This window comes from Leuresthes tenuis, unplaced genomic scaffold (genome assembly GCF_036924035.1).
Source record: "Leuresthes tenuis unplaced genomic scaffold, fLeuTen1.0.hap1 SCAF_21, whole genome shotgun sequence".
NCBI lineage: Eukaryota > Metazoa > Chordata > Actinopteri > Atheriniformes > Atherinopsidae > Leuresthes > Leuresthes tenuis.
In genome coordinates, this window is record NW_027325375.1 from 2,635 (window position 1) to 18,915 (window position 16,281).

At 39.3% G+C, this 16,281-nt stretch overlaps 2 protein-coding genes across 2 annotated transcripts; one reads left to right on the top strand and one right to left on the bottom strand.

Annotated features, from left to right (window-relative positions):
* Nucleotides 1–898: 898 nt before the first annotated feature.
* Nucleotides 899–12,367, bottom strand: fam114a2 (family with sequence similarity 114 member A2). Its single transcript, XM_072375666.1, has 14 exons — nt 12,191–12,367; nt 9,933–10,145; nt 9,058–9,157; nt 7,494–7,592; nt 7,299–7,417; nt 7,036–7,170; nt 6,744–6,908; nt 5,986–6,109; nt 5,824–5,909; nt 5,480–5,578; nt 2,969–3,093; nt 2,819–2,891; nt 1,457–1,510; nt 899–1,150 (listed from the first exon to the last, which is right to left on the bottom strand). Exons 1-14 carry the CDS (start codon nt 12,251–12,253, stop codon nt 1,049–1,051), a joined length of 1,557 nt encoding a protein of 518 aa, XP_072231767.1. The 5' UTR covers nt 12,254–12,367; the 3' UTR covers nt 899–1,048.
* Nucleotides 12,368–13,087: 720 nt separating this feature from the next.
* On the top strand, nt 13,088–16,147 carry LOC140279473 (microfibrillar-associated protein 3-like). The gene is made up of 3 exons (XM_072374609.1): nt 13,088–13,266; nt 13,532–13,826; nt 15,392–16,147. The coding sequence occupies exons 2-3, from the start codon at nt 13,547–13,549 to the stop codon at nt 16,051–16,053; spliced, it is 942 nt and encodes a 313-aa protein (XP_072230710.1). The 5' UTR covers nt 13,088–13,266; nt 13,532–13,546; the 3' UTR covers nt 16,054–16,147.
* The last annotated feature ends 134 nt before the right edge of the window (nt 16,148–16,281 follow it).

Here is a 16,281-nt window from a genome sequence, read left to right on the forward strand (position 1 = left end):
GCCAGAATCTCATATTTCAGACTGGATTACGATCATATAATGGTTGACCTTCAATTTGACCTTCAACTCTCAGCACATTAACTCATATGTCTCTGTGTGGACGGGCAGCAGCTTGGCACCCATCAAAATTTCTTCATAAATTTTCTAGTTTTCCCTTATTCTTTTCCCTTTTGCTTCAGGTATTTTCAAGTTGGTATAAAAGTAAAGAACAGATGACATCTGGTTTTGATCCATCAATTTGAACATGATAAGCTACTGAACAAACACATGAAAAATGAATGATATTACTTAGAATTATTATTGTATGTGTTATTGTGATAGGCTGCACGGTGGTGTGGTGGTTAGTGTTGTCATTTCACAGGTCAAGAAAGTTCCCTGTTGCAAGAAGACTCCTGTTTGGAATCTTGGCTCGGACCTTTCTTTGTTGAGTTTGCATAGTCTGCCTACGCATGTGTGGGTACACTTCCTCCCAGTCCAAAATCATGCATGTTACATTAAGTGGTGATTTTAACTGGCAAACATGGACAGGTTGCTAGTCTTATGCATTATCATTAGCTTTGTGTTTGCCATAAATGTTATATTTAATGTATATGGCAAGTATGATATTAATAAGGTATATGATAAATGTAAGTTATATTTATCATTTATTTATTTAGTTAAAACACATGTAGTGATCAAGCCTAATTGGATTACTTAAGCATCAACTGTTGTTTGAAGAAGATTTGAGACTGTTGGAATAAAATGCAGAACATTATGTGACTTCACGTTCCTCTGAATACTGTGTTCCTCTGAGAAACAAGATCTCTGTTCTGCACCTCAATGAATCTACCTACTGTGCTTTAGAAATAAAACTACAATGCACAAAAATGAACAATGTTTAAAAGAAATCCACTTCTCGTCCCAGATCTAAAGTTGATTTATTTATTGACAGTAAAAGCTGACGCAGGTTATTTCTTTAAAAAAAAAACTCCAGGTGTTTCAGGTCTCTGCTGTGAGTCGTAATCCTGTCATCATGGCAGCAGTAGAAGGCAGAAGTGACCTCATCTGGTCACTGCTCTGAGGTTTCTGTTTTCCTCTGGATGTGGGAGATCTCCAGTATTGGCATGAGGAGCTGGAAAGCATCTTGAATGTAAGATGCACTGTTGGACGCCTGTGTAAGGAGAAGGTTTATAATATAACCAGGTACACTTTTGTAAAATACAACGTTTAGATTCATAAAGTTGACTTGACAGATCCCAAAGTAAAAAGACTTAACATAATATAACAATAATATTTAGTCCCTGCTCTTATTAGCTGGTTTTAGACACAGACCAATGCCTATAAAAACTAAATGATGGATGGTCAAATTTACTAGAAACCAACACATTTACACATCAACTTTTGTGATAAACTAGTCACTTTCTGAAGAAGATACAATCTCACTCTGTATTCATTGAGCTTCAGTAATGACACAAACCTCTAGAAAGACTTCTGTTATCAGAGGGTTTAGAATGTCTCCCTTCTCATTTGACTGTAAAAGATGACATTGGGGTCAAATTAGCATCATGATTCAGAGCAGATACAGTGCACACAACAGCTCAAATGACAATGAAAAGAGCATGATGGGGTGGGGGTGTTCTCCCCTCTGCTGGAGGCTGCTTGAGTGAGCCTGCAAGTGTTGGGGTTGCAAATGTTGTGATAATGTTTTTTTTTGTTTGTTTGGGTTTTTTGCAGGTGGGCCTCTGGGAAGGGGTGGTTGCTTTCCTGGGTGTGCAGTAGTTCTCTGGGTGCTGTCACCGTGGGCCCGAATCTGGTGAACCTCGAGCCCTCCTGCCCAGCGGCGAGTTGCAGGGAAAGGGGGTGCCTTCTGTATGCAGTCAGGTTGCTCAGTTTTGCTGCACTCTGTGACCACCCGCTCCTCAGTTTAAATTAAACCATAGACATTGCTACATATCACACACTGACACCACACACATGTACACTAGGCTTGGGGGCCTTTGCTCTATGGCTGTGAACTCTGCCTAGGGCTTTCCTCTGCTGTCTTCTGGGTGGATGCGCAGTTGTCCCTGTGGTGGGCTTCATGGGTTCCATGCTATGGCCCTCTGCACCCATTATTGATCACAATTAGGTCATTCAAGACTTATGCCATATATATTTTGCATGCTCATGCAAACACACTCTCAATCACATGCTTACTATACAGATGTGTAGAGTTGCCCTGGTTTTAATCATCAGTATGCACAGTTATGTTTTCATATACTTGATGCTGGTGTTGTTGCTGTTTGAGTTTTTCTCCGTTTGTCTTCCTCTAGGCTGATGGGTGGTTTCCCCACAAAGGCCTTAGGTTGTTTTTTTGTTAAGTGTCTCTAGAGCGGTAGCAGCTGGTTTTCCGGTTTTGTCTTGTTTTTCTTGAACAATTGTTTTCTCATATTATTCCTTCGTATCTCTGTCTTGTTTCTCTTTTCTTTGCTTTCCCCCTTTTCTTGTTCCCACTGTCAGGTTCGGCATTAATATGTATAAAGTATTTTAACATAAATGAATACACAAGAAGTACTTAACATAAGAAGCATCAAGGGGAGCTCTATATCCATAAATCTTCCCTTGGCAAAGCAAATGTGTTTAGGGGGATTGGGGATCGAGTTCCCCAAACTTCCACTGAATACAACTTGTTTATAAAGACATATGAATAAACTAATACTTTAGACTAGAGTCCATAAATGCTTATTTTCCATGACACAATGCATGTGTGAAAATAACTTATGTAGGTCCATGAGATAAGAACTAAAAGTGGACTTTAGAATCTTATTGAACATACTTTGATTTTATAGAGCCCACTTACCCCTAATACTGTCAAACAGGAGGTGAACTTCTTGGAAAGCAGTAAGATCTCTTTACACAGAAAAACAGTTAACCTAAAGAGAGATAACATAAGTGTTTAAGGAAAGCGATACCACACATGTTGAAACAGAATATCCATGTGTTGTCTTACTGTGACAGGAAGCTAGCATCTGTGCTGTCACTGGAAGAAAGGATGGTCTCAGCCAGTTTGTGGAACAGCTCAATGGATCGTGCTGTCAGCTCCGCAAGACTGCTAATAGCAGCAGCATGAGCCTCCTGATAAGATGCAACACAAAGATGCCGAAAGAAAGCACACCATCTTTAATTTTATGGTTTCATTAGGACACCATAAAAAAAATAGCCTGCTCCTTACCAGGTCTTAAAATCCGGTAACACAGCCTGAGAATAACGTAAACATATGGAATATTACACCCTATCATTATTTATATAACAAAATCTAAGCAAAAATACAGAAACAATGTGTGTTTAGCGCTGTCGCCTCACAGCAAGAGGGTTCCTGTTTCAAATCCCAGCTGGGGTCTTTCTGTGTGGAGATCTGCCCGTGTATGCGTTGGTTTCTCTCCAGGTACTGTGGCTTCCTCCCACCATCAAAAAACATGCAAATTAGGTTGATTGGAGACTCTAAGTGTGAATGTGCATGGTTGTGTGTCTCGCTTGTCTCTGTGTGGCCCTGTGATGGACTGGCGGCCTGTCCAGGGTGTACCCCGCCTCTCGCCCAATTACAGCTAGGATAGGCTTCAGCCCCCCTGTAACCCTACATTGGATTAAGCCGGTAAAGAAAATGGATGGATGGATGGTATAGAAAATACCAGGTAACCCAGGTAACCCAGGTAACCCAGGTAACCCTTCCAAGCAAGCCATATTGTTCAGACCCTAAATCCCAGATGAGCTGAAGAGGAAACAATGCAGTATCATGTGCTTCACTAAGACAAGTTTACAAGAGCATACAGTCCCTTGAAAATATATATATTTTTAAAGTACAGTATACCCTTGAACTTTTCCTCATATTGTTAATTTACAAACAAAAACTTAAATGTATAGACCAACACAATGTAGCAATTTTTGCCCATTCTTCTTTGCAAAACAGCTCCAGTTCAGTCAGATTAGATAGAAAGTGTCTGTGAACAGCAAGTCCTTCCACTCCTCCATAAAAGTTAGATTGGTGGAGTGCAGGAGCTGCTAGTCGACAATCCTGGGACCAACGGAGGGACCGAGTTGTGACATAAGCCTTTGCAAGAGCATTCAAGTAGATGGGAGCCGTTCCATTAAGGACTTTGTAGCTAACATCAGGTTCAATGTTCAATGAACAGAGGAGTGTTCCTCCAGAGTTACAATGGGCATCTTGCTTGCTTTTCTGATTAATGCTCTCTCTTCTCTGCCTGTCAGTTTAGGTGGACGGCCATGTCTTGGTAGGGTCGCAGCTAGGGTCGTGCCATGCTCTTTCCAAATTTGGACGATGGATTGAACAGTGCCCCGTCAGATGTGAAAACCGTGGGATATTTTTTTATAACCTAGTCCTGCTTTAAACTTCTCCACAACATTAGACCCTTCTGATGTGTTCCTTTGTCTTCATGATGCGGTTTGTTCCCTAATGTTCTCTAACAAACCTCTCAAGCCTCCACAGAACAGCTGTATGTATACTGTCACTAAAGTACACACAAATGGACTATTTACTAATTAGGTGACTTCCACAAAACAATTGGCTGCGCTACATTTTATTTAGCAGTATCAGTGTAAAGGGGGATGAATACAAATGCACACCACACTTTTTAGATTTGTGTTTGTAAAAAAAATTGAACATCATGTATCATTTTCCTTCCACTTCTCAATTATGTGCTACTTTGTGTTGGTCTATCACATAAAATTACAATGACATACATTTACGTTTGTGGTTGTAATGTGACAAAATGTGGAAAAATTCAAGCGGTATGACTAAGGTACTTTTTCCAGGCACTGTATGCCACCTTTGCTAATTTGCGACAAGCAACCACACTGAATGAAACAGGTTGAAATTCCCAAATAGCACAACAAGTATTTTTTTTTTACTCACAATCACTAGATGGCACACGTATTATTTCAGTTACACCCCCAAATGAAGGTATCTTCCCATTCAAAACGTTTGAGTAAATTCTAAAGGAAGTGAAACACCGTGTTGATGACAATCGTGTGGTTATGTGTTAGTGTTTATAACAAAGATATTCTTGTGAATGTGCCCTGAGCTGGGACTCGAACCAGAAATGGCTGCATCGAGATGCCTCTACCTCTGTATGTGGAACGCATTCTTAACCACCTGAGGTAAATGGTGTCCCATCACATACAAATTCAGTGATTAAATAAACTACCTTCGTAAACTTTAGGTAACACTCAATAGTTTTTTTATTTACAGCATCCCTTTATCTCAAAAAACTTTTAAGCTGCAGCCTTTTGAGATCTGGCCAAAATGTAAGGTTTTCTTAAAAAGAAAACCTGGCACTTAAGGTTTTCATTGGCGCAGTTGTTGCCAGGTTAGAAACACAACATCCCAATGCATTAAATGCATTCATGGTGAGGCCACTTAACCTCATAAAAGAGAATAAATCAAAGCGGGATTTGTTTGCTGTTTTGTAAAATGAAATAGTGATAATTATTAATATGGACTTACTTCTAAAGAGTGTGTTTTCTTAATCTCCACTTCATTCTCTTCAGCATCCTCCTGTGATGTGGTCATGTCCCTTACTGTGCTATGTGCACTTATACAGACCTGTTGGAGTACAGAAAATAAACTTTCTTCAGTGACACTGAATGGATAAACATATGAAAAAAGTGTCAACACAAAAAAAGCAACTGTTCAATCTAATGGGATCTATGGTTACATATGATTGGATGTAGTCGCATATTCCTGCCATTTTATTTTTACAACACAGTAGAGTAAGCATTTATATGACTGTCATAACCTGACCAGACTGACCAGAAATCTTTTCCAGAGCACAGATTAATTATTTATACCTTGCTGAGTTTGTCAGCCGTAGCAGAGACATTGAGACCATTAATAGCCATCATTAACTCCTTCTCAAACTCAGAGCCGTCTTCATCTGGAATTAGAAATGCACAATAAAATAATTAAGATGGCAGTCATCAAGCTTTCATCTTGTTTTATGAAGGTGTTACCTGTCTTTTCCTCAATTTCCTCATCCTCAAACTCCACCATTGAGAAAATGTTCTTGATTTGCTCCAGTTCCTCTCTGAGCTGAACCAGCTCCTCCCCTGATAGAGTGGTCAGAACGGACTTAACCTGCAACATACACACACAATCAAATACATTCACATGTGCATCTTTGACAAGATTTCACTGAAGTGAGAAACCAAAACAGTGGGTGCTTTTCGTTAAGCCACTTATTCTCCATCATGTTTTCTTGCCTTCAATGACCCCAAAATTGTTCTCTCTCCAACATTTTGGATGGTTTTCTAGTCTCTTAAATGCACATTAATGAGACAAGTTGAGATGAACCTTCTAAAGGGGCTCAGAGAGAGGAAGCACAAAGCATGAATACTCTCGTCTTTACTAATAACACATGTTTCGTTGTCCTCTCAGACTGGTGCAACGGAAACAAGTACCGGTATGTCTTCAGTTAGCCAAGTACTTCTCACCTGGAAGTTTCAGCTCCTTATATCGTTCTCTCATTCTTAGTGGGAGAAGGTACACAAGGTAAGAAAGTGAGAACAGGAAGGAGACACGCCAGCATAATGAAAAGCACTAAATGTCTCAGTAGGTCTGTTCCATAGCTGTTTTTATGAGGTAAAAAAATTAAATAAAAGAAAAATAACAAACCATTCACCGCATACTTTTCGTTTGTTTTAGTTTAAGACTAAGAGAAATGTTAATATTGACTTACTGTAGATGAAGTATTATATAAAGGAACTTGTACCTTACATTTGCTGTCTTGAGACAGAATCTCCAGAGCTTCAAGATGCGACAGACCTTGAAATTCATCAAACAGCATATTGTAGTGAGCGACCACCTTCTTCTCTGAATGTGATGATTCCCTCTCTGCCATCTGAAGCTCCACTTTCTCCTTTGCCTCTCGCAACACCTGAAAAAGATAGAGACAGAACAAAAGGACAGAAGTTTAGACAACTAGTGAACTATCCAAATTCACATCACTGCATCCTCTCTCATTCAATAGATCCATTAAGACTAATTTAGTCTTGAAAGCCCACCTGTGAAAGAGTTGAGTTCCTATTCATCAGTCCTTTGGTCCTCTTAAAGCCAGGATCACCTTCTGCGATCACATCCATTGTCTTCTTTCCAATGAACTCCAGAGCATCCAAACCTCCTGTTATCACCGTCTTTCCCTGTGGAGAAGTTCATTTTCAGTAAGCAACACCATATGAAAGGTTTTGCTGATTTGGAGGTTGCCAGGAAAGTGACTACTAATGAGCATTCGTGCACATGTAATTCCTCCTCTTAGTCATTTACTCACTGTGGTGTGGACAATGCTAGTGAGGGAAGACAACATCTCCATCGTACTTCCTACTGCTGATGATCCATCACCCAATACTTTGTCTGTCTCACTGCTAGCCTCGCCAACAGAAGGAGAATCTAATGACAAAGGTACTGGTAAATGTACAAATGTTGAGATAAAAGGGAAATAATTTTCAATGTATGTCTGTGTTACCTTGTTTCTGTTCTTCCTCCACCCGGGTGATCAATTCCGTTGGACTTGGTATTCCCAAAGAGGTCTCAGCCTTCTCTAACACCTGAGTGAGCCCTTCACCTGGACCGACCAGCAACATGTAGAATGAAGAAGAGTAAACAATGGACATAAACTGGATCATGTGTTGGGATCAAATGTATTAATCTTTGTTTTCTGTTAGTTAAAAACTACAGTAAGAATTTACTGAAGGGAGACAGCGAGGAGTTTGCACCCAAGAGGTGTGGACACTAATCTTTGTTGCTGGATGTGTTGCATATGTCCATTTGAGAGATTACTTTTAGGTTCACAGCACTTGAGATGTCGAAATTCTAATTAATCATACAGTCTAATTTTAGAGAGGTGTTTTAAAAGGGAAAATAAAACCAGCCTTTTTTCTGTGTAACAAAGTGATGTTTTTCCTTAAAAATAAAATGGAAAATTTTGTCATGTCTTGTTGATTGAAGCAGATCCTTTTTCTGTTGCTATTTCCAGTTGGGAACTGCGAGTAGAAAAAGATCCTGAGCTGTTTATCAAAGTATTTTCATCTCAATTTGTCTTTTTTTCCTTCTGCATTATCACAAATGATGTTGACTATCACATATTTTCTTTGGTATCGATTTTGAAATTTTAGTATTGTGCCAAACCCACTCAGGACACATGTGGAGACACATTTTAATTCCACCTGTGAACACAGAGCTGTCCAAGATGTGGGATGAATGTTAGCACTAAGTATGAACAGGCATGGGGGCTAATGAGAGGAATGTTACACTATACAGCGCTCTCCAAATCCTGCAGAGGTGTTGGGTTGTTAAATATACTGTTTATATTCCTGAACTGTAAAAGAAAAAAAACAAAGCTGTCAGTAATTTGAAAATAAGATTAAAACATGTTTTAGGCGAAAGTAGGAAAAAGGCAACTAAAATATTTTCAGCAACTTCAGGGTAAGAGTCCACAAAGTTTTCACACTATGATCATTTGTATCAGATGAATCAGATTCTACTTGTGACAGATGACACAACCAGGACATCGCCTCCATGTTCTTAGGTTAGAAGGGTGACATATTCTGTTAAATGACTGGTTGCCAGAAAAGTAGCAACGGTGAAAGCACTGGTGCCTTCATGAAAAATTCTGAGATTTTGAAATTAGTGTTCTGAAAAAAGACACTGATGTCTCATATATTTTGTCGTCATTGGGAAACATTTTAAAGAAGATGCTTGTGCTCAGACGCCCAACTAAGGGGTAAGGCAGGATCCGCATTGTGCTTTATTATGTTTTAAGGAGAAACAAGTGCACCTGAGTCACTATGCTTCATTATCCACAGGTTTGCTTGCTTGTGATCCAATGCTAATTTGTACTGATTTCAGTAGATTGCTTTGGTTCTTACTGATATGAGGCTTTGTCTGTGTCCATAGTTCAGTCCAAACACCCAAAGAACTGGCCTAACCTCACATTAATGTCTCTCCAATCATGCAGACAAGTACAGCTCTGATTTATGCAGCTTGGACTGAAAACAAAGATTAGATTAGCTGTAGTGCTGGATACTCACCCACAGTGGCCACAGTAGCTGTCGCTGTCGATAAGATGGATTTGCCCCAGTTACCCCAGTATCCCCAACCACTCTGAGACACAGTCAACTCACTTAAATTCTGAAAGACAAGACATGAGGGCAGGAGGAGGGAGAAAGGAGAAAATCAAAAACAGAGCAAGAAAAATATATCTTAATGAGTGAGAGAAACAATCAATTTGTGTCCACAAAATGAAGTGATCTTGGTGTCAATACAAGGTGATCAACAAATCTAATTCAAGAGTTAGGGTCAAGATCAGGCTCATCACGAATTATAACAAACTGCAGCTTGTTTGTAAGTTGTGAATCAAATGATTAAACTTAGCCTTCATAATGCAACATGACCAGACAGATAATCTACTTTATTATATCAGTGGAATTCTTGTTTTGGAAAAGTTGTTTTTCATATTTGACATGACACATTTTTTAAGCATTTAGTACAATTTAACCTTATTGTAAGTTTGTTATCTTGGTTTCCATTGTAGTGTTGCTGATGTAAAAAACAAATGGGAAAAAAAGAGGTAAACTGCTGAGGTGAAAACCTACAAGCTGAATATGTTATGCTAAAGATTTGGATCTAAAGAGAAACTCTCTACCATACTGGCCTTGTACCTTGGATGTTCTTAAATGTTTATTAATGTGCAACAGAGGCACATCTGCTGCACTCTGAGCTTAGCCCTACCCAAGACAACTGTCATTTTTGACCACTCTCAAGTTCTAAGACATACAATAAAAACTTTTTCATTGTTTTCTCAGTCAGAGATGTGTGCTTAACATATATTTATATTTATATAAAATATAATTGCTAATGTATTTAAACAAAAGAAAGATTCTCTTTTTGACATTATTACTGCTACCTTTGCTGTCTGCTCCTCCACTTTTGGTATCATCTCAGCTTCAGCTGCCTGTTTGGCCACATCAGGTGATTTTACATGCAGACATGGCATTGTTGGGTTCTTGGGGGTTTCAGGGAGAGAGGCATGCTGCATCTCAGGCTCCACCTTTGGACTCTCAGCTGCTGTACAGGAAGCTTCACTGTCTGACATCTTGTCAAATGTGTCAGTACAAGGCTGCAGAATAGAAGACGGACAATCACAGTGGTGTGGATAATTTTTTGTATGATACTGTAGTGAACTCAAGTGTAGAATTTAATACAAAGTTAAACCTTTGGGAGACTCCAACATCCCTGTGTGGAGATGTTCATGTGTAAAGAACAGATGGGGGATTTCCACACCAAAAATAAAGAGAAATTTACAACAACCTTTGGCCTATGAAAGCATTTTGGGGAGTTTTAACTCAGTACCTCTTTCCACAGACCTGCACCATAAACTTTGGTGGCTGCATTAATGACTTAGTGCTAACTAAGCTGAACAAACAAAGGATAATCTGAGAGAACATTGGAGAATAAACACTCCCCACCTTATCTGGACAAAAGTAAACCAAAGGTGACATCTGCTCTGATCCAGACTGACAAGAGACAGACGCCTCATGGACGCCTCTCTTAAAATTACTTGACATAGATTAATTTTCAGTCGAATCTTGAAACTATATTAAATGTGTTTTATATCTTTGTACAATTTCTTTCAGGTTCTCAGTGAAATCACAAGTTGCATTTTAAGACCGTTTTTTTTATCGTACTTGGAAGAATAACGAAGAAATCATTATTTTGGAAAATGACAAACCTGCCTATGGAGCCTCATTGCCCCCTACTGGTCTGTAGTGTTGAATAGTTAAATCCAAATAAAGTCAAGAACTGGACATTTATATGAAGTAATGCAACTATTAACCGATGTTTCCTGCTTACCCTCTCTTTATAAAGGACGAGTGTGTGAAGAGAGTTTACTTATTCAGATTCCTTGGCATCCATATCTCAGACTGTCGGTCAAGGTCATCAAACACCTCAGCGATGGTTAAAAAGGCACAACAGTGTCTCCACCTCCTGAGTATCCTCAGGAAAAACCAACTGAGTGAAAAGCTACAGGTGTCCTTTTACAGATCTACAGTCGAGAACATCCTGGCCTACTGTATCTCTGTTTGTTTTGCTGGATGTTCTGTTGCAGACAAGAAAGCTCTCCAGAGAATCATCAAGACAGCAGAAAAAAAATCAATCGGTTGCCCCCTCCCCTCTCTGTCAGACATTGCAAACGGCCACATTCTCTTAAGAGCTAAAAACATCATAAAGGACAATACACACCCCGGTCATCATCTGTTTGAACTGCTACCCTCCGGCAGGCATTATAGGTCCATCAAATCCAGAGCTGCACTCACTTTTAGCAGCTTTTGTCCACATGTTATAACGTCACACACAGATAATAAACCCTCCCACCTGCCACTCTCTTGCATATGCACACTTGCTCTGCATTTTAAATGGTTGTATGTATATTTATTGTGTATTGCTGTATCTATTTAATTATTTATATTGTATGTATGTCCCCAGTGGAGTTTCACTTTTGAATTTTGTTCTACTGTAATATACAATAACAATAAAGGCTTTCAATACAATTCAATTCAATAATAATAAAAAAACAAAGAAAGTCTGTTTTTTCACAACCTTTTCAAAATGTTTTTCATCTTCTGGAAGTAGAAAATAAATTAAAAAAATCAATCAAGAAAATAATTTTGGACCTTCACACTCGCCGTAGAGCATCGCCGTGGTACGAGCGCAGTATGTCGGGAGCGAGCATACCCCTGATGCAGGGACGAATCTTGACGGGAAACGGACTTTGACACAACAAGTGTCAGATTTACAAAAAGCACAAAACCCTTTTCTATCATATTATATATCTAAAGTGTGCACGAAAGTACAACGCTCCAAACATGTGGCACACGGATAACACAAAAGAGGAATTCTATGAATAAGCAACTAGGTGCCTTACATTTAAATCAGTTAGTCAGCGGTTTAATCTTATAACTGCATTGTAAGACGTGCAGTTACTGATACTCGGCATGTTGGAACCATCACAAGGAGTTGCTGCAGATCAGTTGAGCTGAACGTCAGAATCAGCGTTTTCTAGCATTTAATCAAATATTGAAGCAGAAAAAAACGTCTGGCTTGGCTTCACACATACGAACCAACTCAACTGTCTGAAGTCTTGAAGCTAGCAGTTAAAGTTACCTCAGTCTGCTGGTAGCTTCCTTCACGGAAACAAAAGGAAGAATTATCCATATTGTTACTCATTATACGTTTGTATATTTACATTAGATGTCTCTTTTTTTATAGAACAACAAAGTAAATCAGGTCTTCTTCTTTTTGTCCAACAGGATTAGCCACGTCATATTTTGTTTACAAACCTTACAGAAAATGCTTTCCGGTTGGCACCTTCAGAATAAAAATATTCTTAGCACCTTGATGCACAATGTCAACAGGGACCAAAAAGAAAGAGAAAAGCGTCTATATAGCGATCCATGATTGAATTTTCATGGTTGTATTCAAGTAGCCACAGAGTCCCAAGCTGCCTTATGAATGCTTTCAGTGTTATGGAACTCTACAAAGTGAGAGACTTCGTCATTTTATTTTTTAAATACACCACTGTAGGCACTGCTATGTCGTCAGTTACCTTCATGAACGAGGAAACAAAAAGTCGACCTGATGGTAACGGGAAAATTATTTGAATGTTTAGGAAACAGCTATTTAAAAGGTTAATAAACAAATTAGATTACTGGTCTTATATAAATTGTTGCTATCTTATTCAAAATATGTAATTCATGATTAATTTTTTAACAAAACATAAATACAAATACGATTAATCAATGAATATCCAACTTAAACATTAAATATCACAGCAACAGATTTGCTATATAATAGAAAATACATTTAATCTAGTTCTGTCAGCAATGACTGCTTTTAGTTTAAGTAAATATTTATTTGTGTCTTATCTAAGATATATTATCATTATGTTAAATGCCATCATTATTATTATTATTATTATCATAATGATTCACCTGCAACCACCGCACCCCTGTAGTATAAACCACGCCCACTCAACCTTACTAGAGCTCTCGTGCTCTAAACTGAACTAGAGCATTGTAACCAGGAAGTTAATGAATCACCAAGAAACCTAAAGAAGTGCAGTCTTCGTTCGGATTGTGCATTTTGTTTCAACTTGAGGGTGAAGTTTCATACAAAATATGAAACTGTAGATTCAAAGGTGTATCATTTTGTGGAGGATTCGTTGTTTTGATCTGCAGGAGGTGAGAATTTGAGAAAGCTTTGCTTAAAATACTTTGTTATATAAGCATATGTGCTTGACAACATTTATTTTCTAGATTCTAATTCTATATTCTTGGAAAGAAGAATTTATTATTTAATCATTTAAAATTATATTTGTATCAATATGTTTATCAATAAGGCTTATTAAAGATTGCAGTAGCAAATATTTATCAAATATGGACCAAAGTAAAAAGTAAGTCACCTTTGCAACGTCAGCCATAACCACCGACTCTTCCTGTTTTGCAGGTTTGTCTCGTCTGAATGGTAACTGATGTCATAACTCCTCCCAACATGTTATCACCTCAGGATAAATGCCTATCATGCATGCTTTTTGTAGTCCTGCTGCTTAGTGGCTGCACAACAGATGGAGCTCAAAATAAATCAGAGGCAGTTGCATCCCTGCAGATGAACACCTTCCCTTCCAGTAAGGACATTATGGCAAAGGAGGGATCCAGCATACTGATTGAGTGTAACATAACTGCAAGACATGCGGACATTAAATGGTATAACTCCAAAGGACTTCTGCTGGAAGAGGGAGAAGGTAGGATGAGAGTTCATGATCAGTAATGTGTTTTTATGGCATTATATGGCTGTGGGAAAAGTTCAGACACCAAACTACGTGTGAAAGACCAAGAAAGTAACTAATTTTGATGAAAAGATGATGCTTTAAAAAGCTCTCATCATCATCAGTGGCAGCTGCCTTCCTTGATATATACATCTCTCTCAATTTACAAAAAAGGAAAAGTCATTCAATTTGTCATTGAAAATATAAACTCTTAGGTTTTTTGGATTTGATTTAATCACCCTTCATATGTAAGATGAAGCTTCTTCTGTCCCGCAATATCAGATATACTTAAACATGCTAAAATAAATTCAAGTTTGAATTTTTTCATTTGACCATCTGCTGCTGCTTGCTGGGTTGAACAACTGCCTTGAACAGAGGTGCCAAGACTTCCTTCTCCCCAGCCAGCAACAGTTAATAATCCATCCATTTTCTATACCGACAGTCCGTTAATCGGGTAGCGGGGGGGCTGGAGCCTATCTCAGCAGTCACCGGGCGAAAGGCGGGGTTCACCCTGGACAGGTCGCCAGTCCATCACATAGAGACAAAGGAGACAAACAACCATGCACACAGTTAATAATATTTAGTAAAATTATTAAAGTTATAATCTACGAGGCACAACTGATGAAAGTCAGAAGCTTATGACTAAAACCTAATATCAGTCTCAAAACATGTTGGCCTATACGTGTCAGTCTGGAACAGATATGAAGGGAAAATATCTGAGCATTGAGAGTGGGGGGATGTGTCCTAAAATCCACGAACATCTCTACCAACTTGAGCGTGTTCAGCTCCAGAGTGTTCTGCACCAGCTGATCCATTTTTATATTTATATACTCCCTTTTTATATACTCCTATACTTTTTATATTTATTTATATACTCCCTGCAGTTTGCCCGGTAGGCAAACTTATGAGGGACACTTATGAGGGACTTCAGGTGGGCCAACACCAGGCATTCAAAGGATTCATGACTACAGATGTCAGAGCGACATATCTGCAGTCATTCAGTTCTGTGATGGAAGATTTCTTGGGAACCGTGTGGTCAGGTGTGTAGGGAAACCTGCAGTAAAATGTACTGAGGTTGTCAGCCGGGGCTTTGTTGGCTGCAGTAGTGGGAGCAGGGCGTTGTCTGTTGTTGATGATATCCAGCAGGCCTCTCTCTGTTAGCAGAGAAGTTGTTCCTCAGCTTTTCAGAGTTTACTCTCTTGGCCGCTCTGATCTCCCTCGTCAGCGTGTTTGTTCCTGGCTTGTTTGTACAGGGCCCTGTCCCCACTCCTGTAGGCGTCCTCCTTGGTTCAAAGAAAGGTGTCTACATTTGAAAAGATCTGATTTACTGAATAAAGTAGAATCCTAAGATATAAAGGTCAACACAACATTGGAGCCTCTTCAACATGCTGCCACTCATGCAGCACAGCTAACAGCAAATAATCCATAATAAGGGTTTTCACCTTTCTTGTACTGGAGGTTGAGGATTTTCTGCAGTTAATCACAAACATGACTCATATGTCACTTTCTTAAAATTCTTGTGTTATGCATTTTGACTGCAGGTGGGAAGTGGCAGATCACAGAGAAGGGCATCCTGAACATCACTGTGGTCTCCTTTGAAGACCGTGGCCGCTACATCTGTGTTGCTTCCAATAGCAGCGGCCTCACCAAAAACTACACAGTCACACTGCGTGTTGCCTACACCCACAGTGGTCTGGGGGTTTACTTCATCATCGTGTGTCTGGTGGCCTTTACCATCACCATGATCCTCAATGTGACACGACTGTGCATGGTCAGCAGCCATTTAAAGGAAACAGAGAATGCCATCAATGACTTCTTTCGCACTGAGGGGGCAGAGAAGCTGCAAAAGGCATTTGAAATTGCCAAACACATCCCCATCCTCACTTCAGTTAAAACACTGGAGCTTGCCAAAGTCATGCAGTGCAAGACCATGGAGTTTGCCCGGCACACCGAGGAGCTGGCCCGCAGCATCCCTCTGCCACCAATCATCCGTAACTGCAGAAAGTTGGCAGAGGAGGATGTGAACCCTGTATCTGATTCTGTAAACCCTGAACCATTGAACAGGGAAGCTACAGACCAACACTGTTGCTACAAATTCGAAGAGGAAGAGGAGCTGTGTCCGTCAACTCTGTCTAGTGAAAGACGAGGGAACAAAGAGGACAGCAATGAAGTCAAAATGTCACACAGAGAGGGTCAGTTGTGAATATGAGGAAGAGGACTGTTGCCTCAGCTCTGGAACATGAGTCTTATGAGTGCAACACATGATATGTTCAGTACAAATCTCATTTATATACATTTCTGCAGTGGAAGGTGTCCAATTAAAAACTTTTTAGTGATCAAGAAGTCATCAAATTCTGGGGTTTTTAGAATTTAGAGATTTATTTTCTTTGTCTCTGTGGTGGGAAAAAATATTGTTACATTTTGTCTCTTT

Bases quoted from the DNA above. Each gene is read 5' to 3' on its own strand.
- fam114a2 (XM_072375666.1), bottom strand. From the start codon at position 12,253: ATGAGTAACAATATGGATAATTCTTCCTTTTGTTTCCGTGAAGGAAGC. The intron at 7,418-7,493 runs GTAACACAGACA...CTTTGTCATTAG, and splicing joins GGAGGAAGAACAGAAACAAG to ATTCTCCTTCTGTTGGCGAG. The intron at 5,579-5,823 runs GTATAAATAATT...GTACTCCAACAG, and splicing joins CGGCTGACAAACTCAGCAAG to GTCTGTATAAGTGCACATAG.
- LOC140279473 (XM_072374609.1), top strand. From the start codon at position 13,547: ATGGTAACTGATGTCATAACTCCTCCCAACATGTTATCACCTCAGGAT. The intron at 13,827-15,391 runs GTAGGATGAGAG...TTTTGACTGCAG, and splicing joins TCTGCTGGAAGAGGGAGAAG to GTGGGAAGTGGCAGATCACA.